This window comes from Stegostoma tigrinum, chromosome 15 (assembly GCF_030684315.1).
Source record: "Stegostoma tigrinum isolate sSteTig4 chromosome 15, sSteTig4.hap1, whole genome shotgun sequence".
NCBI classification, from domain to species: domain Eukaryota; kingdom Metazoa; phylum Chordata; class Chondrichthyes; order Orectolobiformes; family Stegostomatidae; genus Stegostoma; species Stegostoma tigrinum.
In genome coordinates, this window is record NC_081368.1 from 29181469 (window position 1) to 29208148 (window position 26680).

The 26680-nt window shown below is 39.8% G+C and overlaps 1 protein-coding gene across 3 annotated transcripts in view; it reads right to left on the minus strand.

Moving 5' to 3' along the window:
• thoc2 (THO complex 2) overlaps positions 1-26680 on the minus strand; it is a 134022-nt gene that overhangs the window by 21137 nt on the left and 86205 nt on the right. Inside the window, exons 23-33 of one of the 3 annotated variants that reach the window (XR_007248886.2) lie at positions 20515-20790; positions 19959-20100; positions 19016-19173; positions 18798-18926; positions 18520-18651; positions 14713-14897; positions 10132-10316; positions 9048-9153; positions 4397-4842; positions 1225-2098; positions 585-620 (exon numbers count right to left, since the gene is read on the minus strand). Coding sequence is in view for 2 of the 3 variants with exons in the window: in XM_048544101.2 (XP_048400058.1) it covers positions 585-620; positions 2040-2098; positions 4397-4842; positions 9048-9153; positions 10132-10316; positions 14713-14897; positions 18520-18651; positions 18798-18926; positions 19016-19173; positions 19959-20100; positions 20515-20790 (1854 nt within the window). In the remaining variant the exon portion in view is untranslated. The remainder of the gene's footprint in view (positions 1-584; positions 621-1224; positions 2099-4396; positions 4843-9047; positions 9154-10131; positions 10317-14712; positions 14898-18519; positions 18652-18797; positions 18927-19015; positions 19174-19958; positions 20101-20514; positions 20791-26680) is intronic. The other 2 variants (XM_048544102.2, XM_048544101.2) reach the window with 2 other exon arrangements.

Here is a 26680-nt window from a genome sequence, read left to right on the forward strand (position 1 = left end):
ATATTCTCCGAAAGTTTGCGTGGGATTCTGCTGGGTATTCTGGTTTCCTTCCACTACAGGCAAGTTAGGTGGATTGGCCATGCTAAATTCCCCACAGTGTTCAGGGATGTATTGGTTAGGTGCATTAGCCATGGGAAATGCAGTTACAGGGGTGGTGCAGAAGGTGGGTCTGGGTGGAATGCTCTCTACAGGGTTGGGTGTGGACTCGTTGGGCCAAACGGCCTGGTTCCACACTATAGGGATTCTCTGATCTGATTTAAACTAAGAACAAACATGTTCCTGCTTTGTGTGTAATGCTTTAAAAAAGCTCATGCTGCCAACATTTGGAGACTTTGGCTCAGTTTAACAGAAGTAAATAATATTTCAAAAAGAAACAGAAAATTAAAAATCTTGAATGGAAGCATTTAGCAACTGTTAGGAAAAATAATTCCACTGAATATTCATAACTGGTGAGCAGTAAAATACTTGCAAAATTACAACGAATGAAATCATTAAAAATGCTATGTTTCTCACAAAAGTTTACCAATAAAAATAACATGGTTAAAATAAGGCTCATATCTCAAAATAAAGCTCAAAAGTCAAACCTTTGCTGAAGATTCCTTGTGATCGCCGAGACCATCCTGTAGGAATGAATGGAGATGACAGATGAGCTGCGGCGCTTCTCAGACACCAGAGGACTTTGGGATGCAAGTTGACGACCTGTGTAATGTCTTGCTTCTGACATGCAGTTACACCTTTAGGAACTAGGCTTTAGGAACTGTTATGCTTACTGGGCAAGACAGAAAGCTTGATAATAATGCATTTAAAAATCTGTGTACCAGGAAACAGTTTGATACGAGAGAAATGGCGTCTCAAACTCTTAGGTATATCATTTAAATCTACATCTGACACTGTTGTTCATGACTGTGGTGCATATATTAACTATCTTGATAATTTATAATAAAGTACAAACCAATTATGGAATAAAACCCCCTGAAATGCATCATTACAATAACATTTAACGTAAAATCTTTACTATTAACAAATGTGCACAATGTCAAATAAGTTAAACTATGTCTTTAAATTTGATTACATTATGGAACTCAGTTTCCCATGTAAGTATACTAAGTGAACAATTAACTTCAATGCAAAAAATATTAATTTTGTAAATAGGTGCAGCTCAACAAACCACAATGGGCTCTTTAACCACCCTCGAGTGCACTGCATCCAGGAATTGGAACTTACAGCTCGAAGTTTCAACCCACTGCAAATTCAAGGATTCGTGGGGGTTCATCTACATTAAAATAAATACAGCAAACGGAGCAAGGAAGCATCTGCCCTGATTCTTCTATTAGGATACACCCAGGTTTCGTGCTGCGTAGAATACCATCGGCCCTCTTGGCTGGAAGGCGGGCTTTGCTGCCATATCTGCTTTTCCTAAGGCAGGATTCAAAAGGCTGGCACCCCCAAGGGAAAATAAACCCACGAAGGGAAGATACTAACAACAGCTGCAGGCTGATAGAATTTACACAACTACAGGAGATCTGATCACCAAGGAGATATTAAGACTTTAATGGAATCCCCTCCATTACTTCCTTCCTAGAAGGTACGAATTGGTAGTATGCTCATCAGCGGGCCTCATGCATCCAGAGGTATCCGGTCATTCTGAACAACGCCAACATTCTTCAGTGCTGAAACACTCTTCTCACTCAGTGCCGGCACCTCGTTTGCGACTCCACTTTGAAGCTATTTTGCTTGTAGCATTATTGCTCTCCAAAAACTGACCACTTAATACAATTTTGAGGCACTTCGGAGAAAAATATTCTTGCATTTTCCTCTTACTATTTACAATTTTCGCTAGGTCCTTGAAGCCTTTTATTTAAAATTTGCTTATTAAAAAGTCCAATAAAGAAAATGAATGCATTTTCTATTTAAAAGAAACCTCCAGAGGCTCCATTGTGCACCTTGTATCACTTGAAGGATGGCGATTATTTCCAGAAAACCGGTATTCCAAACAGGACAGCCTAATATTGACGGTGCCTTCCTTAGGCTATACTAACCTTTACAGTAGTGGAATGTGATGGTGAAGAGTGGGAATCAAGCTTGCGTCGTTTTTGTTCTGAAATAGAAGAAGTATTACAGTTATTAAGTTGCTACATTCTCGTTGCTGATTCCAGCACATTGCGAATGTAGAAAAGTTACTTTAAAACTACTCTTTACACGGTTCTCGTTAGCTATATTTTAAATACATTATAGTTAGTGCCATCAATACTAATTGTTTACAAACAAGGTACAGAGCCAACAAATGTTTGCTACACGTCATGGAACATCACAATAGGAATGAGACAATTGGGAAAATTATAGATGCCTCAGAGATTGTGAAAGTTCATGAGGGAATTCACTATCAAGTAGTTACCTGAAGATTGAATTAATTTTACTTTTAAACAAATTCTGAAGACAACTGAAAAACAAATCGCATCAAATATGGGATAACAACGTGTAGAGCTGGATGAACACAGCCTAGACCTTTAGGCCCAAGTCAGCCTTCCTGCTCCTCTGATGCTGCTTGGCCTGCTGTGTTCATCCAGCTCTACACCTTGTTATCTCAGATTCTCCAACATCTGTAGTTCCAGCTATCTCCTCATCAAATTTGGTTCAGGCTCAATATTTTAATCCTGTCTTATGGTCATTAAGTAAAAATTTGTTTTGTCCAACTATGAAATACATTAAACATGACTCAATAGTCTGAACCTTTCAAGCAAGACCAAGAAGAGGGCAATATTGAAGGATTTAAAAGTCCCTCAAGAGATTGCACTTTGTTCTCATACTTTACTTCACTACGTATTAGATTGAGCATCACCCACTTGCAACATAATAACTGTGACACCCGTGAGATGGTGCTGCGGTACAAGTTTCAGCCATAGTTCATTTGACCTTATTTGTTACCAATGTCTAATGAGTAGTTTGTACACTTGGTGGCAATAATGGATGATATTGGAAACTTGTGAATAGGTAGTGTTAAAAATGGACTTGGAAGAAATATGTGCTACTTAAAAAGTGCGCTTGCTACCTTACCGTAAAGTACAAACCAATTACAGACTAAAGCCCCTGAAATGCATCAGTACAGTACTATTAACCAACAGGTGACTATACAACAAAATAGACACTGATAGAACTATCATACTGACAAACGTAAAAAAATGCAGACAGCTGGAATTCTTAGACAAGTTGAATACTAAATAATCAGATACTTCACGCTCTGAAACAAGCTTCAGACAGATGTGCTAAATTTAAATAGGTTATAATTTTTTTTTAAGAAGGGATGTTCCTGGCTAAAGAGGTCATCGTGCAATATTGTGAAGTGGAGTAGGGTATAAACAGAAGCATCTAAGTGAAGCATCACAGTCAGACATCTCAGCAACTCCCCCTCCCGTTGTTGTCTAACTACCTCGTCAATTTGAGGAGGAAATTCAACTCTCTTTCTTTAAGCCTTGTTTAGGAATTAGCTTTATCTTTGATGGCAGCTATGATTCTGTTGCCACACAATTACAATTCAATCAAATCACAAATTCAATTCCTGCTCCAAGAGGTGGGCATTTCAAGCTGCTTAGTAGTTTTGGTGGAGATCCGAGAGATGGGTTCCAAATGAGACTTGAAACAAATGAGACCCTAACTACTAATATTGATGGTTGTGCAGCATCACGTAACAAACACAAAGATTTTGAATCACATCTGGCCAACATTTATTCCTTTCCTAATATTATTACAAAAAGATATCCGGGCTCAATGAGTTTACACCAGCTGGTGTAATTTTTCTGTTAGGTCTGGTTGACGAGTTTGCCTCTATTTTAGCAAAGACAGGTTGTCATGTTTGTGTATGATCGAACAGTAATCACATTTTAAAAGTATTTATTTGTCTGTGAATTGCTTTGTGACATGACAAGGTTGTAAAAGTTGCAATATGAAGGCACTCTCTTTTCTTAGTTCAGGTGAATAGAGCCTGATTGCACCATCTCATGGAAGAGAGTTTCTGACTTATCTCCATTCTCACCCTGGATTTTCATTGTCATATTTCAACAAATTCATTGCAGTCTTCCAGTAAAACATATTATGTTTTCATGAGTTTATCTATGAATATATTGTTATATTTTCGATAATGTCAAAAATGACATATTAGAAGTTTCTTAGAAAGACTGGCAAAATTCAAACGAAAGTAACTCACTTCTGTTAAATCCGTTGAATCTTGTTTGCATGACAATCAAAAGCCCACAGCAAGTCATGAGAAAAGCCATGTTACAAAACAAGTACTGTAGATACTTGGCTGTTGGAATCAGTACTACATAAATCCTATTACTTGCTCAAAATCTTAAACAACTTTAAAAAAAGTAAAGTAGAAGGCAGAATCTCTGAAACTTACCCCTCTCAGACTCTGAAGATTCAGAACGTGGAACTGGGGACTTCAAGGACCCAGCAGTAGCTACTTTTTCTCCTTTCGTGCCTGTGTGACTTTCTTTGGATTTGGCTTCCTTTAGTGCATCTCTCTCCTTGGATGGTTCCTTTTCTTTCTCCTTTTCAGAGTGTAGCTTTGCTTCAGGACAACTGGATGTCGACCTGGATTTATCATCCTTTGCTGGCTTCTCTTCTTTCCTGATTTTCTCTTTCTCCTTCTCTTTATCAGCTTTTGGAGTTTTCTCCTTGGTCTCCCGTACTTTTTCCTCTTTGTTTGCCCGCTCTTCTTTCAATTTCTCCTTTGCATCTTTTACTGTTGCTTTTGCCTCTGGAGGAACAGCTGGAATGGTCTTCTCCTTGTCTCTTTCTTTGCCACTTTTTTCTTTCTCTTCCTTCTCCTTTGTTACTTTGTTGCTGGAAAAGAGTGTGAAGTACATCAAAATAGTTCCCACACGAAATGCTGTTTAATACACTATGCAGGAGTAGATGACTCAATATTAAGAAACAAAACTCACTTTCAACTCGAAACATAGAAAATTGCAGTAGGCCATTCACTTCACTTAGGCCACCTGAACATTCAACAGGATCAAGGTAGATCCTCTACCTCAACGCCAGACTTCTGCTTTCTCCCCATGACACCTTTAGCTTGTTTCTTTCAGAAATATATTCATTAACCTCACTTCTACAGCCTTTGTGGTAGAAAGTTCCACAGGTTTACCACCCTACGTGAAGGAAACTTTTAGTCTCAGTCCAAAGTGTCTGCTATGTATCTTGAGACCATAACTCCTCTGTTCCAAACTGGGCAATATCATGTCTGTATCCAGTCTGTTCAGCCTTGTTAGAATTTTGTACGTTTCATCAAATTCCGTCTCCTTCTCAATTCCAGTGAATATAGGTTCAGTCAAACCAATTTCTCCTCGTGACATACCTACTATCCAGGTTTCAGTCTGGTGAAAATAACTGATTGCTGAATCACTGTTCACAAAAAGTGCAGTACAATAAAATTGTCATTTTTATGCAGCAACAATTTATTTTAATCTGTAATGTCATGAAAGCATTCTCATTTCCCTACTGTCATGAAAAAAATCATTTGTAAGTAAGCAGGCAGTATCAATTTTTATGACCTATATCCAGCATTGTCAATTGATACTTGGATTAGGTTTGTAAAATTCTCATATTTCACTGAATTATATAGTAGTAACCTAAATTTAGATAAAAACTTGGCCATTAAATCACTTAAGTCCTTACAAATATAGTTGGAAGCTTCTCCAATGAAGGCAGGCTAATCGAAATCACGAAGAAGATATGTCAGTATTGTGGTCACATTAGGGTACCAATATTCCAAAATCGTGCACTCATGACACATGAGATCAAATCATATCATATCATAGCAGCTGGAGATGTAAAGTCAACAAAAATAAAAACAGAATTAGAAGTTAATAATCAGTCATGTCCACAAAATGACTGAATTTCAAAGGCCCATCTGGTTCATTAATATCCTTTCTTACGAGGTCTGTTCTATTTGTTAACTCCACAGCCACAGCAACTTTTAACTGTCCCAGAAGCAGTCTAGAAAGTCTGCAAGGCAAATCACCACCACCTTATATGAAGGAACATCCACATTGAGACAGCACTTCTCACAAGCAGTCTGCACAGTTAATGAAGCTCAGTCATGTTGTAATGCAGCAAACTTGGCAGTCAATACGCATACGGCAATCTCCAGAAAACAGCATTGTAATTAAAATGATTATCTATCTGGTGTGGTGCTGAATGAGGAATAACTATTGGTCAAGGCATCGTGATTAATTGTCCTGGTTCACTTTTAAGTCGTAGGATGCCCTACATTCAACAAAACAGGCAGGTGAGGCGTGCATTAAAATTCTCAGCTGAAAGAAAAAACCTCCAAAAAGTGCACTCTTATTTTTGCATTTGAGCGTTAGCTCTGACTTCAGTGCTCAAGCCTTTAAGTGAGACTTGAACCTTGTGATTCAGAAAGGAGAGAACTGCCAAATGAGCAAGATGCAATTAGGAATGGGCAATATGTGAGCATGGCATCCTATAACAAAGAACATAACAGCACAGTCCAGGCCCTTCGGGCCTCGATGTTGTGCCAACCTGCCATACCAATCTGAAGCCCATCTAACCTACACTATTCCATGTACCTTCATATGCTTGTCCAATGACGACCTAAATGTACTTAAAGTTGGCAAATCTACTACCGTTGCAGGCAAAGCGTTCCATTCCCTTACTACTCTCCGAGTAAAGAAACTACCTCTGACAGCTGTCCTCTCTCTTTCACCCCTCAATTTAAAGCTATGCCCCCTCGTGCTCGCTGTCACCATCCTGGGAAAAAGGCTCTCCCTATCCACCCTATCTAACCCTCTGATTATTTTATATGTCTCAAATAAGTCACCTCTCAACCACCTTCTCTCTAATGAAAACAGCCTCAAGTCCTTCAGCCTTTCCTCGTAACACCTTCCCTCCATACCTGGCAACATCCTAGTAAATCTCCTCTGCATCCTTTCCAAAGCTTCCACATCCTTCTTATAATGCGGTGACCAGAACTGTACGCAATACTCCAAGTGCGGCCGCACCAGAGTTTTGTACAGCTGCAGCATAACCTCTTGGTTCCGGAACTCGATCCCTCTATTAATAAAAGCTAAAACACTGTATGCCTTCTTAACAGACCTGTCAACCTGGGTGGTAACTTTCAAGGATCTGTGTACATGGACACCGAGATCTCTCTGCTCATCTACACTTCTAAGAATCTTACCATTAGCCCAGTACTTTGCCTTCCGGTTACTCCTGCCAAAGTGCATCACCTCACATTTGTCCGCATTAAACTCCATTTGCCACCTCTCAGCCCAGCTCTGCAGCTTATCTATGTCTCTCTGTAACCTACAACATCCTTCGTCACTATCCACAACTCCACCGACCTGAGTGACATCTGCAAATTTACTAACCCATCCTTCTACGCCCTCATCCAGGTCGTTTATATGAGTGGATATTAAACATTCAAGAGTACTAATTTAAGAACAAAGTTTAACTATTTCCTTGTGAACTGAACACACTAAAAAAAATTTAACTGGTATTGCAAAACATGATTATTAAATCGGTGCCACTAATAGAATGGTTGACAGATGGCTACCCAGTTATCACTGCACTTGCAGCCATAGAGATATACAGCATGGAAATAGCATCTTCGGTCCAACTCATCCATGGCAACCAGATACCTTAAATAAATCTAGTCCCATTTGCCAGCATTTGGCCCAGATACCTCCAAACCCTTCCCATTCATGTACCATCCAGATGCCCTTTAAATGTTGTAATTGTACCAGCCTCCACTACTACTTCTGGCAGTTCATTCCAGGCATGCACTACCCTCGTGGGTGAAAAAGTTGCCCCTTAGGTCCCTGTTAAATCTTTCCCCTCGCACCTTGAACCTATGCCCTCTTGATTTGGACTCCTCCACCCTGGGGAAAAGACCTTGTCTATTTAGCCTATCCATATCCCTCATGATTTCATAGACCTCTGTAACGTCACCCCTTAACCTCCCACGTTCCAGGGAAAATAGCCTCAGTCTATTCAGATTCTCCCTGTAGATCAAACTCTCCAACCCTGCCAACATCCTTGTAAATATTCTCTGAACCCTTTTAAGTTTTTACAACATCCTTCTTATAGCAGGGGGGGCCAAAACTGCACACCATATTCCAATAGGGAACCCCATAACAAAACTAAAAAACAGAAGCAGGAATACAGCAGAAAACACTTCATGCTTCAATAGCCTTTAAGTATGATTATGTTGATCTTCTACCTCAACTCTATATCCAATGAGTCCTCATAACCATTGGTCCCAGGGGATTAAAAATCTAAAATTACAGGCTTGAATATAGAGTATCCATAACCCTCTGTTTAGTGTATTCCAAAGATACTCAAAATGTGTGCAATTCTCATCACTCCATTATAGGAAAGAGAGTATTAAAATGGAAAGGGTTCAGAAAATATTTACCAGCATGTGGCTAAGAATGGAGGGGTTGAGATATGAAAATGGACTGTATAGGCTTCGGCTTTTTTCACAGGGAGGCTGAGTACTGACTTTTTGAGATTTCCAAATCATGAGGAGGCATAGATAAGGTGAATGACAAGGGTCTTTTCCTGGAATGGACGAATTAAAAATTACGGAGCATATTTTAAGGTGAGAGGACAAAGATTTAAAAAGGATGTGAGGGGAAACTTTTTTTTAATTGGTTTGTATGCAAAATGAACTGACAAACAGAAAGTGGCGGATGCAGGCACAGTCACAACATTTCAAAGACATTTGGATGAGTTCATGAAAAGGAAAGGTTTGGAGGGATACAGGTCAAGTGGAGGCAGGTGGGAATTAGTTTAGTTTGGGAACATGATTGGCACGGGCTGTTTGGACCAACATGTCTGTTTCCACGGTGTAAGACTCTATGACTCTAAACTTCTTAATCAGGAAGTTTCTCTTCAATCCAGTCCTAACTGATAACTCACTTCAAAAATAATGTGCAACAGGAGGAGTACTTAGAGATTTCAACATAATGAGTTATGATTAAATAAAATATATCAGCAATTTCAGTGTAAAGCAAAATTCTTACCTAGCTACAGCATTACTTCCATTGCTGGCTGTGACTTTGGGTGTTGCATTAGCAGCTTTGTTAGTAACTTTAATGGCACTCTGAGATTTCTCCTTTAATTTATCTGCTAAAAGAATAAAATAAAAACACAGTTTTCAGTTCATTTCCATTCAAGATGTGGGCCTTGCTTTGCAAATTTGTGGTCCATATCTACAGTTAAACAGATATTATTTCCAAATACGATACGTGAAGATAAAGTCTTGAAAAGAAACAAAATAGCCTCAGCAGCTAGGCAACCTCTGTGGACTGGGGGCCATGGCCCTGCGACTGGGTGGCCTGCAGCTGCTTCTTCAGATGGGTATGGAGGCGGCTAAGCATGTCTGAAATACCGGGCCTAAAGTCTGCCAGGAAGTTAATCGATCTCTCAGTATTTCTGGGAAATCTCATCTCCTTCAAAGGCCCCCAAAAGCTTGAATCACCAGTATGCAAATCAACTTGGATCTGAAACAAAACGAGCAGAAGGCCATTCACCTCATCAGCCTATTCAGCCATTCAGTGGGTTCATGACTGATCTGTGATTTAAATTCTTTAAATGGCTTAATTTCATATCAGGTATGCAGGATTCACACAAAGAATTTACAACTTAGCTCAAATTAAAAATAAATTATTGTTATTTTCCCCTCCATTTCTCTTTGGAAAGCATCATGGAATTTGGCTGCAGTCATCAACTGTCCCATACAGCTCTGATAAGCTGCTTTCAGCATTGTAAAACTACTTTGCTAAGGGTAGTTAATCACAGTGGACCTTACTGCGGATATTTATCCAATCTTTGTCCAATATCAGTAGGAATGTGCTGCCCGTTAGTGGTCAAAAACCTGTCTTGATTTTTCCTCTTAATAATTTATAGGCATATATGCAACAAAAAAAAGCATCACAAGTTGCTCTGGGTGAGGTCAGCAAATTCAATGCAGGTGAAGAATTCCACAACTAGCCCCATGAAATACTTTTCCTGAATTCCCGAACTACAAATCTGATGAAATCGCGAGCAAAGATGATTAGTGGGTTGAGTTTTGATTGGTATAAAGAGTCAAGCATTTGTAAATACCGGTCTCCTCATTTGTGCCTTCTTCCGCTTTAGCTGCATTGGTGGCTGCTGCAGGAGGTTGTGTGACCGTGCCTGGTCCATTCTGAACTGTTGCAGGCGTTACACTCCTTGCTGGAGGATCTTTGTGATGGAATTCATTTTCAGGAACCATATATGGTTTCCTACTTTTCAACTGGCCAGAATAGCTGCAAGTCGCACAAAGTGTTAAACAAGCAAAAAAAATATATCTTGGCAGACAACTATCAATGGAGTCACAAAATAACTATTATTCAATTGGCATGTGATAAATTAAAACAAAAGCACTAATTGTTGAGTCGAAACCTCATATACATAATGTGGAACTTTTCAAAGCACTTTAAGGAATCATATCTGATACCCAAACATGGCTCTTTTTGAATGAGAATGGCACAGCTTTCAACTTTTCTAGAATTCCCAGAGGCATAGTGAAGCAGCCGCCGTATTACTGTCTGCATTCACATCAACATATATTGCTGAGAATTTGGCACCCCGAATTGATTTGACTTGGGTCACACATCTCAGTCAAGTCTTCAAAATTTGACCAACTCTTAACCAGGACTCATCTCTGAAAGATTATATAGTTCCATTTGCCAAAGGTTACAAAACACACATGATATTCTTCAAATCAATAAAAACCTAAAATGCACTGACTTTTTGTATATTGGAAATTCAAATGCAAGAATACACGTCTAATTTGCTGTATTTGCTCTCAATTTATAATCCTTTAAATGTGTCAAGACATGGTTTAGCAAACAGCTAACTTGAAATCCTCCAAGATGGCTAGCTCAGGTTTGGTGACTGTGCAAATAGACAGATTAAAAATATTGTAAGCAACTAGGCTGTTGGAAAGCAAAGTGCACTATTCTTACATTAATTGCCCAAAGTAAAATATCACTCAGAAATAATTGCTCAGGGGGAGCCAACAAAATAAAAAAAACTAAAGAAACCATTTGATTGAGGATCAAATATTAAAAAGTCACAGGGATTTGAAAAGTACTGAATGTACTTTAAATTGCAACTTTTTTCGCAAAATATGATTTTATGGACAAACTTTCCGTCACTCCCTGAGTAATAAACATTTAAAATAACATATTACATCTTTGCATGGAATAAAAGTGCCACCTAGTGTTAAATATTTCCAGATCGTTTCCTCCTGATTTTCTTCCCTTTCTTCTTCTAAAACGACTAATATACAAGAATACAGATCTAATAAATTGCAGCAGACCTCCAGTAATCATCTAAATGACCATTCTTTGCATTTGAGATTAGGTCATACCAGAAAACCTTATGGTCAAACGTGATCTCAACACATCTAGCACACCAAGCCTGACTCAACTTTCTCCTTGCACTTCAACTGCTGAAAGGCTGAGATTAGCTAATTCAACAATAACCAGCAAAAAAAAGCCTATCTGGTTTGAATGACCTCGTACCAGTTTGGTTACCCATGACACCAGCGGGGATTCCAGACATAAAATAAACAGAAAGCTGCTCATTCAGCGCATATACCAATTCAAGCATCAACAATTCTTGCTCTTATGAGGCTTACGCTTAGGTAAGAAGATACAATTCCGTAAACACCACCATTGCCTACACTTCAAAATTACTTTCATGGCTGTGCATGCTTTAGGACAGCTGAAGTTACAAAAGGGACTATTTAAAGGGAATTCCTGAACATCAGGTTTTCAGTTTTCTCTGGATCACAGTGACTGCTTGCTTTTATAGTTATGCTGAGGCTAAACCTCAGAAAAACATTGCCATGATCAAAAAAATTTCATGTGATATAAAAATCATAGGTCAAACTGACTGAAAACTCCATTAAAGTGAAATTGTAGCTTCCTGGTCATAAAACGGACACGACTCATCATATATGACACGACAAAGGTTGAAACAAATTCTGAGACAAAACATGACAAGAAAAAACAAGACATTTGCCCTTTCGACAATCTACTTCTCTTTTACCAAGAGGAGGCTTAATGAATTATGAGAACAGGTTTCACGTTTAATCCTTGGCATACGTCAAGTTAAAAAATTTCATTTTTTTTTTAAAAATGTGGGTTCACTGCCCCTGGAATATAAAATGTACATTCTCAACCTCCTACTTGCTAAAGAAATATGATTTGTGCACTAATTTTACTCAGCTCGTGAAAGTTAGGGTCTAGCTTCACATTTGAAAGTTTTATTTTAAATCTAAGTTACCTGTTTTATTGTACCAAAAAGCCTCACTCAGTAATTCAATTACCGTTATTGCAGCATATACATTTGCTCAGTTACCTGGCAATTTCGGAGCAAATATTTCAAAAAGATAAACTGCATTTAGTGATTTATATTTAAACTAGATTGTTCAGCAAAATTTTCAAACAATTATTTTCTCCTTCAGAAGGAAACACATGCAGTCACAAACTGTGGAACTTAGTGTCTTCATTTCGAATGACATCTCACCAAGACTCAATAAAGATAATGGCTTAAAAAGTTCAGTGACAAGCAGCATACATTACTTGGACTTGTCATTCCAGTTAATGTTCGGATACTGTGTGATGCAAGTTGCTGGAAGTGTAAGGTAGAAGATGAATTCCACCCTCTACAGGAAATTAGTGACTAGAATGAATAGGGAAAGAAACTTCGCAACACTGTCACCAATCAGATTGCACTGCAAATTTCAGAATCTTGATAATTTTAGGGGGAGGTGATGGCCAAGTGGTATTATCGCTAAACTGTTAATCCAGAGACCCAGGTAACGTCCTGGGAACCCAGTTCAAATCCTGCCAGGGGTGTGAAATTAAATTCAATAAAATGATGGTGGAATTTGAATTCAATAAAAATCTGGAATTAAAAGTCCAATGATGACCATGAAACTATTGTCGATCATCAGGAAAAACTTATCTTCCTTTAGGAAAGGAAACCGCTATCGCTACCTGGCCTCGCTCATGTGACTCCAGACCCATTGCAACGTGGTTGACTCTTACCAGCTCACCACCACCTTCTCATGGGCAACTAGAGATGGACGATAAATACTGGCTTAGTCAGTGAAGCCTTCTGCCCATCAATCAGTGAAGAAACAAGCAAATAAATAAATGAATAAATAAATTAATATTGATAAATCATTGTAAATTGCTAGCAAAGTGATAATGTAAGTGGACTTGTAATCCAGAACATAGGTTTGAAACCCACAGTAGAAGATAGTGAAATCCGAATTCAATAAAAAAAATCTGGGGTAAAAAAATACTTGCCTAATGGTGAATTTGAAACCATCGTTGACTGTCTACAAGCACTGACGGTTCACTAATATCCATTATGGAAGGAAGTCTGTTACCCTTACCTAGCCTGGCCTGTACGAGTCCAGGTCCACAAAAAAAAAGTCGACTTTGATTATTCTTTCAGCAATGAGATTCGGACAGTACAATGGCCTAGTGTGTAATACTGACGTCCCATTAATAAACAAAAAAAAATGAGTCAAATCACATACAGGAGAACTAAACAAACGGAATGAAAATTTGGATAGTAAAATAAGAATATTATAACTTGAAACGTTTTCTTTTAGTTGCTGGTGGTATGTTGGTGTTGCTGCCATAACTAGCATTTATTGTCTATCCCCAGTTCCCTTGAGAAGGTGGTAGAGAGCTGTTTTCTTGAACTGCCGCATTGCATTTGGTGTAGCTATATACTCACAATGGCAAATAGGAGGGAACCCCAGGATCTTGACCCAGCAAGATAAAAAAATTTGGTCGTTCTGTCAAAGTTAGGATGGTCAGTTACTTGAATGGGAACTTACAGATGTCCAAATCCTTCTAAATGGTGGTCATGGTTTGGAAGGTGCTATCTTAGGAACCTTGGTGAATTCCTGCAGTGGTAAATGTAGATGGTATAAACTACTACTCACTAGGAATGGAGGGATTAAATGTTTTTGGATGTGATGCCAATCACCTAGACAACTTTGTCCTGTATGGTGTCAAGACTTTTCAGTATTATTGGAGCTGCATCCATCAAGACAACTGGGGAGTGTTTCATCACATTCCTTACTTGTACCTTATGGACTGTGGATAAGCTTAGATCAAAATATTCCAACAATTTAAACTGAAAGGAATGATACTTAGCATTTATAATAATGAATTTTCAGTGATATGGGGCTCATTGGCAGTAATGAAATAATCACCCCATGATAATTCATTGTAATAAATTTACTTTGTTTCTGCAGTACAAGTACAGGAACTTTATGCCACTCAATGAACAAGAGTAAGACACTATAGTTATCAGATAGCAAAGTAAAAATGCTTTCTGACAACAGTTTATTAATTTCATTGTTGAGCGCAGCCTTTCCTGAACCTGAAATTACTGTGGCACTTGATCAGAAACAATGAGCAACATGGGACTCCGCACTTAATTTTTAGCCATTTTAATCCATTTTTTTGATTTGCTCAATTATTTTAATTTGTTAATCTACTCATGGCAAATAGTAATTCAATCCTAAACTAACACAGCTGAGAACTTGTGTTTGAAGCATGAAACAGATATCTTTCATTTAACGTATTTGTATTAATTCACATTCATTTGATTTCACTTTGTTACCCCATAGCTAGAGCATAGAGATCAGGTCGTTTCTCCTTTTCTTCTTGGCAAATCTTATGCACTCTTCGCTCCAATGCTTGACCGAGATTCAATACTTTAGGATACCAAGGAAGGACTTTAGTCAACACAATCAATATGTTCCGGATATGAACATACTCGCCAGTTTCAAGGCAGTGCACAGATGCCTAAAATTTAAAAAAAATTAGACAACATCTTTGATCTCTGGCTTACCTTATTTGTATGTAAAACATAGGTAGTATTTAAATATATTTACCCATATAGCTAGGGTTAATTTTTATTATGCAAGCAAAAAAAAGCAACCTTGTGGCCACGTTCAAGACATACAATCTGCTCATCTGCGATCTGCATTATTTTAAAAATAACACCAATTACAGATCTTTGTATGGATAATATTAATTAAGTTGAGATATAAGCCAGCATGAAAAGGACAAACAAGGTGTTGCATTACAGGTCAAACTAAAGCAACACTTATAATGGTAATGGTAGGGGCCAAGGGGGCATTATAGAACAAAGAGATCTAAGGGTACAGGTTCATAGCTCCTTGAAAGGGAAGTCACAGGTGGACAGGGCAGTGAAGGAGAATTTCAGAATGCTTGCTTTCATTGGTCAGAACAGTGAGTATAGGAGTTGGGATACGTTGCTGTAGCTGAACAAGATGCTGATAAGGCTAAATTTGGAGTACTGCATACAGTTCTGGTAGTCCTACTGTAGAAAGGATTTCATTAAACAATGAAGAGTGCAGAAAAGATTTAGTGGGTGCTACTTGGACTGGAGGGTTTGAGTCAGAAGGGCAGGCTGGATTGGCTGGGACTTTTTCCCCTGGAGCAGAGGAGACTGAAGAGTGACCTCATAGAAGTCTGTAAAATCATGAGCAGCACAGATAAGGTAGACAGGCAACAGCTTTTCCCCGTGGTAGGGGAATCTAAAACTTGACGGCATAGGTTTATGTTGAGAGGGGAGGGATACAACAGGGCCAAGGGGGACAATGTTTTCCACGAAGACAGTGGTAAGTGTCAGGAACGGGCTGCCAGAGATAGATGAGGAGGCAAGTACAATATTGTCACTTAAGAAACACTTGAACAGATACACGGGATAGGTTAGGTATGGAGGGGCATTGACCAAATGCAGGCAAATGGGACGAGATGAATTGTGAAAACTGAAGCGTCTGACTGGCGTTTCCATGTTGTACATTTCTAAGACTCTTTGAGTCTTCACCAACTCCATCACTGCTTTATACTAATTCACCCCTTGGTGTTAACTCCCAGTTAATACTGAGGTTACGTATTGCCCTACACTATATAATAACTAAGTGAGGGACACAGTGAACCTCAACTTCTTCAAAATCCTACCAATTAAACAAAATTGACCGAATACCTCATTGTTTGTAATAATAATTAAACAAGCATGAAATAAAGCTACAGCTCATTTGAATTTTGAAAACCTAACTTTTGTTCAACAAGTTTTCCCACATGCAAGATAATTTCAAATATGAGAAACTCACTAAATAATTCTCTAATGGGATTTTTTTCATCGATCGTACAAATACAAATACAAATTTATAACTACATACTTCAGGTCCCAACAAGAATACATTTGAAGCTCCAAAACTAATACAAAATTTGCTAATAATCCTGCCAGATTGCACGTGCGTAGAAAAACATATTTGTTCACTATAAGTGAATGAGTATTTATAGCATTACTCGATTTCCTGCACGAAGCAGGAAAAGCACAAATTAGTATCTATTACTGACTCTAAAATCACAGCATAGTGTTGAAATGGATAAGTCCAACATCAGGACATATAACCAGCCATTATGGTGCAATGAAGTGAACTCGAGAGGCCAACAGAGAAAAATGCTTCAACCCTTAAGTTCAAATCACTGTGAAAAATTCCTTCTCATAAATGACTAATTCCTAAAATATGGATGAGGGAAAGTTACCAGATCATCTCAAATTTGACAAGTTTTAATGATCAACCGTCCTATATAACATCTATTTGCTTGCCGAGTTTATTGACCTGATCAAAACCAATTTTACCAGCAATTTATTCAGGTTATTAAACACAGATCAGCATCCAAACGTCTGAACTGAATGTGATCTTTTCAGATCTCTTATCCTAAACATTACAATAAGATTTTTGTTACGGTTGATCACTTCTGTTCCATTGAATAACAGCCAGAGGTTATGTAGACAATCGAGTGTGAGCTCTGCCATTAACCTCAAAGATTGCCCACAAAAGCCTATTGGGATCTGTCACGCAGATTTAATCTTTTCCAACATTATTTTACTGCCATCTATTGGAGGAATCCCTCACATCAAGCAATGGTGAAAGCATTCAATCACAGTGAAAAATTCACAGAAAGCAAATCGGAACAAGAGTGGACTGTTTGGCCCCTCAAGCCTGCTCCACCATTCAACAAAATTATGGCTGATCTATCATTCCTCACATCCACTTTCATGCATTTTCCCATATTCATAGATTCTTGATCAGTCAGGGAATCAATCTCAGCCTCAAATATACTCAAGAATTCTAACCCTACAGCTCTCTGTGACAAGGTGTTCGAAAAGCACTGAACCCTCAGAAGAAATTCCTCTAATCTCGATCTTAAATTTTGCCCTTTATTCTGAGATTATGCCTTCTGGTCCAAGACTCTCCAATTAAGAAAAACATCCCCTTAGCATTTACCCTGTCAAACTCTTTCAGAATCCTAAAGTTTCAATGAGATACCTCTCATTCTTCTAAATTCCAGAGATTAAAGTCCCAATCTGTTTAGCCTTCACTCATAAAACAATCCCTCCATACCAGGGATCATACCATTGAACCTGCTCTGAACTATTTTAATAAATAAAAGGGACAAATATTCCTGATGTGGTCTCATCAGTTTCTTGCACAAGTGCAGCAAAACTTAACTACTCTTATATTACAATCCTTTGAAATAAGGCCACTATCCCATTAGCCTTCCCACTGACCCGCTGCCTGTGCACTAGCTTTCCGAGTTTCGACTTTCACATTTTTACAGGGATCAAATACTGGGACGTACATACAGAATCACTGTCAAAAGGTGAAATAGCAAACTGTTTCTGTGGAAAATCTACAAGCATTTCTCTTTGAAGAAATCTAATATTTCACCAATGCAAAATTTATTTTTCATAGTCGAAGAATTATGACTCAGCACACAAAGTCACTTGGTAAGACAGAACTTGAATTGGAAGAACACACTGATTTAAAGAAAGGGACACATTGTTGCAACTTGGCACCTTGTACTCATTAGGACAAACACATGAATGCTAATTTTCAAAGTAAGCAACATTTCACCCTTCATTACAAAAAGGTGCCAAATGGTTGGAAGATCGATTTTGATTGGTCAGCGTGTTTCCATCAGAAAACAGCAAAATACTATCAAAACACAGGCAGTTGTTTATTTCTGGAAGGGTATGATACTTGGGCATGTTCTTTTTTCTTGCAGAAATCATGTCCTAATGCACAAATATATGCAACTTTTAAAAACATAGGTCAGCCCACGATTCATTTGTGACAGACAGAACGTCATTTTGGCTTGACAGCTATCTGTTACTGAAAACACGCATGTTCTCACTGTATAGCAGCTCTTCTAGGGTTGCTGGATGTAGACTGGGCACTTTCATCATTTGCAATTTTCAAAACTAGGTGCAGATTATACCTTGTGTTTTCACCATCCACGGCCAACCTACCTCCAAGGTAGGCTAATGACAGCAATGACATAAATGTTCATTTAGAATAAATGGAATCTAAGAGATAAAGCTTACTTTGGTTAATTTGTAATGCCATTTATGTACAACATGTCTGAAATTTTCATAGTCTAATTGATCAGCCTTGTTTCCTCCATCAAATCCGCTTGCTCGTAATATTGTGAGAAACCCTGGGTAATTTCCACATTCCTGGAGAGAAAACAACAAGACCTTAGAAGCTTAGAACTGAGACAACATAACAGATGGTTACACTGAAAACTCCTTGTTCACTAAGTATTAAAATAATGTGACACAAGACCAAGGAAATAAAATGCATCCAAAACATCGAAGATTACCTTATCATATATGGTTCTGTCACTGTGCCATTTGGTTACTGTCTCCAACATGCTACAGAGAAACCTTCCATACCGGCTGGCCTCATTTTCTGTGCAACTTGCAACAGTGTAAATAATGTCTGAAAAGACCTAAGCACAAGAAAACGTGCCTTATGATTTGCAATATTTCAAAAATATCAAAATTGATTTTGTTTTTATAAGTTCCAAGGCTTCGTTACCCGATCATAACACAGAAGTGTCGAAAAGTTAGGTGTCTTCAGCTGATGAACTAATTCTACAAACTTAGCGCAGTAAACTGCATCTATGGCTGAGAAAATACACCTTGGGAAGATGCACAATTGAAGGAATTTTGTGATAGTCTCATTTTTGGTTGATTCTGAGAGAAAACATAGCACAAATATAATTAAATAGATGTCTTATAAACGAAGAAAATAATATGACAATTGAGAATTGCGTGACAGGAACACAAGTTTACATTAAATGTTATGTTAAATTTAATTAATGGAGAAAATTCAACTCTAAATGCCCCAAAACTTAACAGTACAATCAAAACAAGTTGAAATCCCAGTCCATGTGAAATTAAATGATTTTGGCAACGGCTTGAAAATCTCTAAACTGTAATGGAGAAGGGCAGCCTTGCTGAGCCGTAAAGGGATTCAAAACCCTGCTGTTCATGTTCAAGTTTGCGTCAAACCCTAACCTATACCTAGTTCTACACTACATTCTGCTTAAACACCAGAGTTAACATGCAATCATTAATATCAACATATGCAGATGCACCACTTTGAAACAGTAAATTAAACAGTAAATTAATAAGAGATTGGTAATGAAATATATTCATCACATCTTTGAACCAAGGGTCAGAAGATACTGAGGGGTAAAACACTTTACCAGGTGTAAGAACCCAATATTATCTGAGCATTTGGAACCTGAGCAGCTACGAATCTGGTGGCTGTATTTGCAGACTGCATGCATTACATCATAAAATAACTGATGTGAGAAATGCCAGCGTTAACTGATGTGAGAAATGCCAGCGTTGCATTTTTGCAGTGTAGTCATACTTATGAAAGATTAAAACAGATTGTCATGTTAAAACTAACATCCAGATACTGGTCAGCAACGACACCTTTCTCAAGTATACTGAGTTATTGAACTACTCACTGGCAAGAAGCCAGTTGTCCTTTTCAAGCTTTAATCTCTGCATAACTCTATGGGCATGCTCCAACTGCTTCTTTTCTTCCTCTTGGAGTTTGTCTTGTAAAGCTGTGCAGCGTTCTTTTTCTTTCTTTTTCTTATTCAGTGGCTTATTGAGGAAAAAAAATTACAAGCTGTCAATACTGCACTGCAAAGGATAAATGTTTAAACCAAAACTTTATCCACTGGCTACAATTTAACATTTGAACTTCTGAATATTTAACTACACAAAGTTGCTTATGTTCACTTGAATACAAGCAATATTAGTCTTGTGAATTTGTGAAATTAAACTGTTCCAATGATGCACTCCAACAATGATCTGCTCCTCAAACCCAGAAAGTAGTGCAGTAATCACAATAATCTAGTATAATTAGTATTTTCAACATTTAAATTAAACACTGATGAAACTTTACAACAGAAATTACGAGCCTTTGACCAATAACAGTTTTAAGGCAGGTGACACAAAGCACTGAAATCAAACAGAAGCATTTCACAAAAAAGACAATTATTTTTAGATTCTTACCATTTCCTGATTGTCATCAATTGCTTTCATTTGGACCTTCAATTTGTTTACTTCTCGGTCATAACTTGAATTAGGAACAGCAAGGTCATACATGGAGAGAGACCAAAACGTGGCATAGAACTGAGGGCTGATGTCATCCCATACTTTGGGAGGATGAAGGGAGACTACAGCATCATGCACAGGTGCCATCACTAATTCACATGCATTGATATACTTGTGAACTTTTTGTTGTTGTTTGTTCCCTTTTTCAGCTTTCTTCAGTTCATCATATTTAGACTAGAAAGAAGCAAATAAACGCACTTTTGTTTGGTCAGGACTTCTGATATTCAGATATAGTAAATTTGTTGTAGAAAAAAAAACATGGTATACTGCACATTTCCCTTACTAGAGTTAGGTACTCTCATTCCCTCTTTCTGGTGCTTCCTCATACATTTAATGGCCTTGATCTTATTAGTGGTGGGGTGTTGGGGTGAGCTGTAATTAACTCATATACACAGCTAAATTGCCACTGTCAAATGAGAAAATCCAAACTGTCAAAGAAACAGAGATAATGGGAACTGCAGATGCTGGAGAAGTCCAAGATAATAAAATGTGAGGCTGGATGAACACAGCAGGCCAAGCAGCATCTCAGGAGCACAAAAGCTGACGTTTCAGGCCTAGACCCTTCATCAGAGAGGGGGATGGGGGGAGGGAACTGGAATAAATAGGGAGAGAGGGGGAGGCGGACCGAAGATGGAGAGTAAAGAAGATAGGTGGAAAGTGTATAGGTGGGGAGGTAGGGAGGGGATAGGTCAGTCCAGGGAAGACGGACAGGTCAAGGAGGTGGGATGAGGTTAGTAGGTAGATGGGGGTGCGGCTTGGGGTGGGAGGAAGGGATGGGTGAGAGGAAGAACCGGTTAGGGAGGCAGAGACAGGTTGGACTGGTTTTGGGATGCAGTGGGTGGGTGGGGGGGAAGAGAGCTGGGCTGGTTGTGTGGTGCAGTGGGGGGAGGGGACGAACTGGGCTGGTTTAGGGATGCAGTAGGGGAAGGGGAGATTTTGAAACTGGTGAAGTCCACATTGATACCATATGGCTGCAGGGTTCCCAGGCGGAATATGAGTTGCTGTTCCTGCAACCTTCGGGTGGCATCATTGTGGCAGTGCAGGAGGCCCATGATGGACATGTCATCTAGAGAATGGGAGGGGGAGTGGAAATGGTTTGCGACTGGGAGGTGCAGTTGTTTGTTGCGAACTGAGCGGAGGTGTTCTGCAAAGCGGTCCCCAAGCCTCCGCTTGGTTTCCCCAATGTAGAGGATGCCGCACCGGGTACAGTGGATGCAGTATACCACATTGGCAGATGTGCAGGTGAACCTCTGCTTAATGTGGAATGTCATCTTGGGGCCTGGGATAGGGGTGAGGGAGGAAGTGTGGGGACAAGTGTAGCATTTCCTGCGGTTGCAGGGGAAGGTGCCGGGTGTGGTGGGGTTGGAGGACAGTGTGGAGCGAACAAGGGAGTCACGGAGAGAGTGGTCTCTCCGGAAAGCAGACAGGGGTGGGGATGGAAAAATGTCTTGGGTGGTGGGGTCGGATACAGACTAAGGGGGTGGCCATGGGCACCCGCATGGGCCCCAGCTATGCCTGCCTCTTTGTAGGTTACGTGGAACAGTCCCTCTTCCGCACCTACACAGGCCCCAAACCCCACCTCTTCCTCCGGTACATTGATGACTGTATCGGCGCCGCCTCTCGCTCCCCAGAGGAGCTCGAACAGTTCATCCACTTCACCAACACCTTCCACCCCAACCTTCACTTCACCTGGGCCATCTCCAGCACATCCCTCACCATCCTGGACCTCTCAGTCTCCATCTCAGGCAACCAGCTTGTAACTGATGTCCATTTCAAGCCCACCGACTCCCACAGCTACCTAGAATACACCTCCTCCCACCCACCGTCCTGCAAAAATTCCATCCCCTATTCCCAATTCCCCCGCCTCCGCCGCATCTGCTCCCACGATAAGACATTCCACTCCCGCACATCCCAGATGTCCAAGTTCTTTAAGGACCGCAACTTTCCCCCCACAGTGATCGAGAACGCCCTTGACCGCGTCTCCCGTATTTCCCGCAACACATCCCTCACACCCCGCCCCCGCCACAAGCGCCCTAAGAGGATCCCCCTCATTCTCACACACCACCCTACCAACCTCCGGATACAACGCATCATCCTCCGACACTTCCGCCATTTACAATCCGACCCCACCACCCAAGACATTTTTCCATCCCCACCCCTGTCTGCTTTCTGGAGAGACCACTCTCTCCGTGACTCCCTTGTTCGCTCCACACTGCCCTCCAACCCCACCACATCCGGCACCTTCCCCTGCAACCGCAGGAAATGCTACACTTGTCCCCACACCTCCTCCCTCACCCCTATCCCAGGCCCCAAGATGACATTCCACATTCAGCAGAGGTTCACCTGCACATCTGCCAATGTGGTATACTGCATCCACTGCACCCGGTGCGGCTTCCTCTACATTGGAGAAACCAAGCGGAGGCTTGGGGACCGCTTTGCAGAACACCTCCGCTCAGTTCGCAACAAACAACTGCACCTCCCAGTCGCAAACCATTTCCACTCCCCCTCCCATTCTCTAGATGACATGTCCATCATGGGCCTCCTGCACTGCCACAATGATGCCACCCGAAGGTTGCAGGAACAGCAACTCATATTCCGCCTGGGAACCCTGCAGCCATATGGTATCAATGTGGACTTCACCAGTTTCAAAATCTCCCCTTCCCCTACTGCATCCCTAAACCAGCCCAGTTCGTCCCCTCCCCCCACTGCACCACACAACCAGCCTAGCTCTTCCCCCCCACCCACTGCATCCCAAAACCAGTCCAACCTGTCTCTGCCTCCCTAACCGGTTCTTCCTCTCACCCATCCCTTCCTCCCACCCCAAGCCGCACCCCTATCTACCTACTAACCTCATCCCACCTCCTTGACCTGTCCGTCTTCCCTGGACTGACCTATCCCCTCCCTACCTCCCCACCTATACTCTCTCCACCTATCTTCTTTACTCTCCATCTTCGGTCCGCCTCCCCCTCTCTCCCTATTTATTCCAGTTCCCTCTCCCCATCCCCCTCTCTGATGAAGGGTCTAGGCCCGAAACGTCAGCTTTTGTGCTCCTGAGATGCTGCCTGGCCTGCTGTGTTCATCCAGCCTCACATTTTATTGTCAAAGAAACACTCATCTGTTATTGAACGGAACCCAATGTCAAGGATTGAGATTTCTTCTCATCATGCCAGACGGAAGCTTGTTTCATCGGCGTGCCTATTGCTACTGGGCCTCTGCACCTACATTAGATCCATGCTTCAGATAGGACAGCAAATTCCATATATAGCCTGCAAGTGAGCCAGAAATGTATTCCTTCATGCAGTCGCTACTGAATGTCTCCGGTTTACCACTACCCTTCAGCTATGAGCAAATACATTCATATTGCATAGAAAGTTTCAGCAAAGGGTCTCAGTCCTGATCTCCAGCATCCACAGTTGGAAACAAACTTAAGATCTTGACCCTTACATTGAGACAGAAGTCTTTAGAATTATATACTGTATTGCAAATACATGTATAGTTTAACTTATAACTAAGCCACCAGAACAAAGAAGAACAGGCTAAAGCTTGTGAAAGGGAACTTTTGGGCTGATGTCAGAAGAGCTTTTTGTCTCAGCGTTGATCAGCAGCTAGGGTACCGGCAGCATGTTTTAAACTCATTCATTGTTAGTAGGTAACATAATCCAGCTTTGGAATGGATTGGCAAACAAATTTCTCCACTGATTATCCATCGCTGTTGACCCTTAAGTTTTAGTTCCAACTCCCACTTCAGTATTTTGTGATTCTTAGTTTGAGGGTGTTTTGGAAAAGTAGTAAATGCAAGGTGAAACAGATTTTTGCACAGTAGTTAAGATCTGGAATGCACTGCCTGGAAATATTGTGGAGGTAGGATGAATTGAGGCATTGACAAGAACATGACATGACTAGGCAATCATTATCATGTACAGGATTATGGGGGGGAAGAAACAAAATTAGAATGCACAGACAGCGAAAGCAGACAACTGGTCAAAGGAGATAAAGTTTAGTTTTGCCTTTCCGGTTGATCACAGTACTGGATGCCTTTGGTTGAAACTTACGAGCTGGACTAAATCAGATGCACACTAAGTCATTTATATAAGTTTGCACCTATTGAAATGAAGCAAAAAATAGGGTCCATCTCGGAGAATGTCAAATAAAGTTCAGAAACAACACCACTGTATGCAAAGATAACCACTGCAAGTCAATTCTGTAAACATCAGTGGATGCTAATCATCTATTAATTTTTAATCCTGAAGTTGACTGATTTTTGATACTCAAGTGTATCAGGGGCAAAGACAGCTGTATAGAGTTAGGTTACAGGTTAGGCTTAGCAAAACAGACTGAAGGACCAAATGGGCTGTTCATATTCCAAGAGACAAAGGGCACTGGTGATATTCATGCAAGTTTTCTTTAATAAGTTAGATGAAAATAGTTCTGTAACAAACCGAAATATTTTCCTTTTGTCCTAACACAATGTTATCCTGAAGAAGCTTGAAAAAAAAGCTTGCAAAGAGTTCTCAGTGACATAATTGTTTGTAATGCTGTAATTACATGAAGCACATGTTATTAAACAGATAATTATGTAGTTAAGCTTTTAATCTATAATGGTCATTTTCGACAGACACAACCTTACCAATAATTCTTTAAGCCAACTTTTACTATTTAGAGAAAAACTGGAAAATTAGTCTGGAAATTCCAAGGTTTAATCTTTTGACAAGAGGACTTTTTTAGTTCAAAATTTTCATTAATATTTTATTTCTGTATAAAAGTAATTAATTATTTTGTCTTACTTTTCAAAGTATCTTGAATCAGCTCAATTATAAAAGCATTTCCTATCCAGGTGGTAGATTATACTGAACGGGACTCTTGTGGCACAGAAGTTATGTCCCTACCACTGAGCCAGGAGACCTGGGTTCAAGTCCAACTTGTTCCAAACGTCCAGAGTAACATTGTTTAAAAAGCTCGTTAGAAAACATCTAAATTGTGCTTCAGCAAATTCACATAATGTGTAACACTGCTCTGAAGAATATTTGCTTCGACTCCTTAAAGGAGAAGTTATAAAAAAATGAGGTGACCACAGCATATTTAAAGCAAGAGTGAATTATTTGCATAGAATCACAGAATTGTTATAGAACGCAAGAATTCCATTCGCCTCATATCTGGACCAATTATCCATTATGACTGAGGTGAATAACAATGTCTTTCCCCGTATTCTTGAACACAAATGATCATTCCAGTCAAATAATCATCAACCATCCTTTTAAATGTCTTAATTGAATCTGTCTCCACCACACTTCCAGAAAACACTGTGAAAAAGCTTTTTCTCACTTCACATTTGCAACAGTGACCCCTGGGGAAACCCACTACAAATATTTCTGCTATGACCTGTGTTTCGTTAATGCAAATTAGCTGTAATGCGATTGATGAATGGTGGATGCTTTTGGATAATGTAAACTTTCTACTCTGTACAGTGATTTTCCATAGCATGAGGTTGCTCAAGAATACAACTACTGTGTTATAGGAGAACTACCTATACAAGCTTTTCTCCAGTCACAAAAATATTCATTGGCCACTCAACTCTGTTTGCAGCACTGTGTCTTTCTAGAAGATTTCATACATCAACTGCCATCAACAGCATCACCCTCTTCAAGCTCTTTTGTTTCTTTTCTGAAACCTCCTAGTTAGGAAAAACTATCTCACCTGCAGAAATCCATGAAATCCTAAAGTTCTTCCAACCCAAACCACCTCTTCCATGCGACTATTAATTCTATACTAAATAATTATTTCGAGACATTCACAATTGAAGTTAAACTGATTGGTCCGCAATTGTTAGGCTTATCTTTGCAAACATTTTTAATTAAGGGCATAATGTCTTCAATTCTCAAGTCCTACGGTACCTTCTCTCAGTCAAGTGAGCACTGAAACATTATAGCCAATGCACCACACATTTCCTTGAATATCCTTGAGAGCACCTCATCTGGTCTTGGTGCCTCATCAGTTTTAAGTATTGATCGCCTCTTCACGACTTCCTCCACATCAATTTTGGACCCTTCCACTGACAACGTCCAGT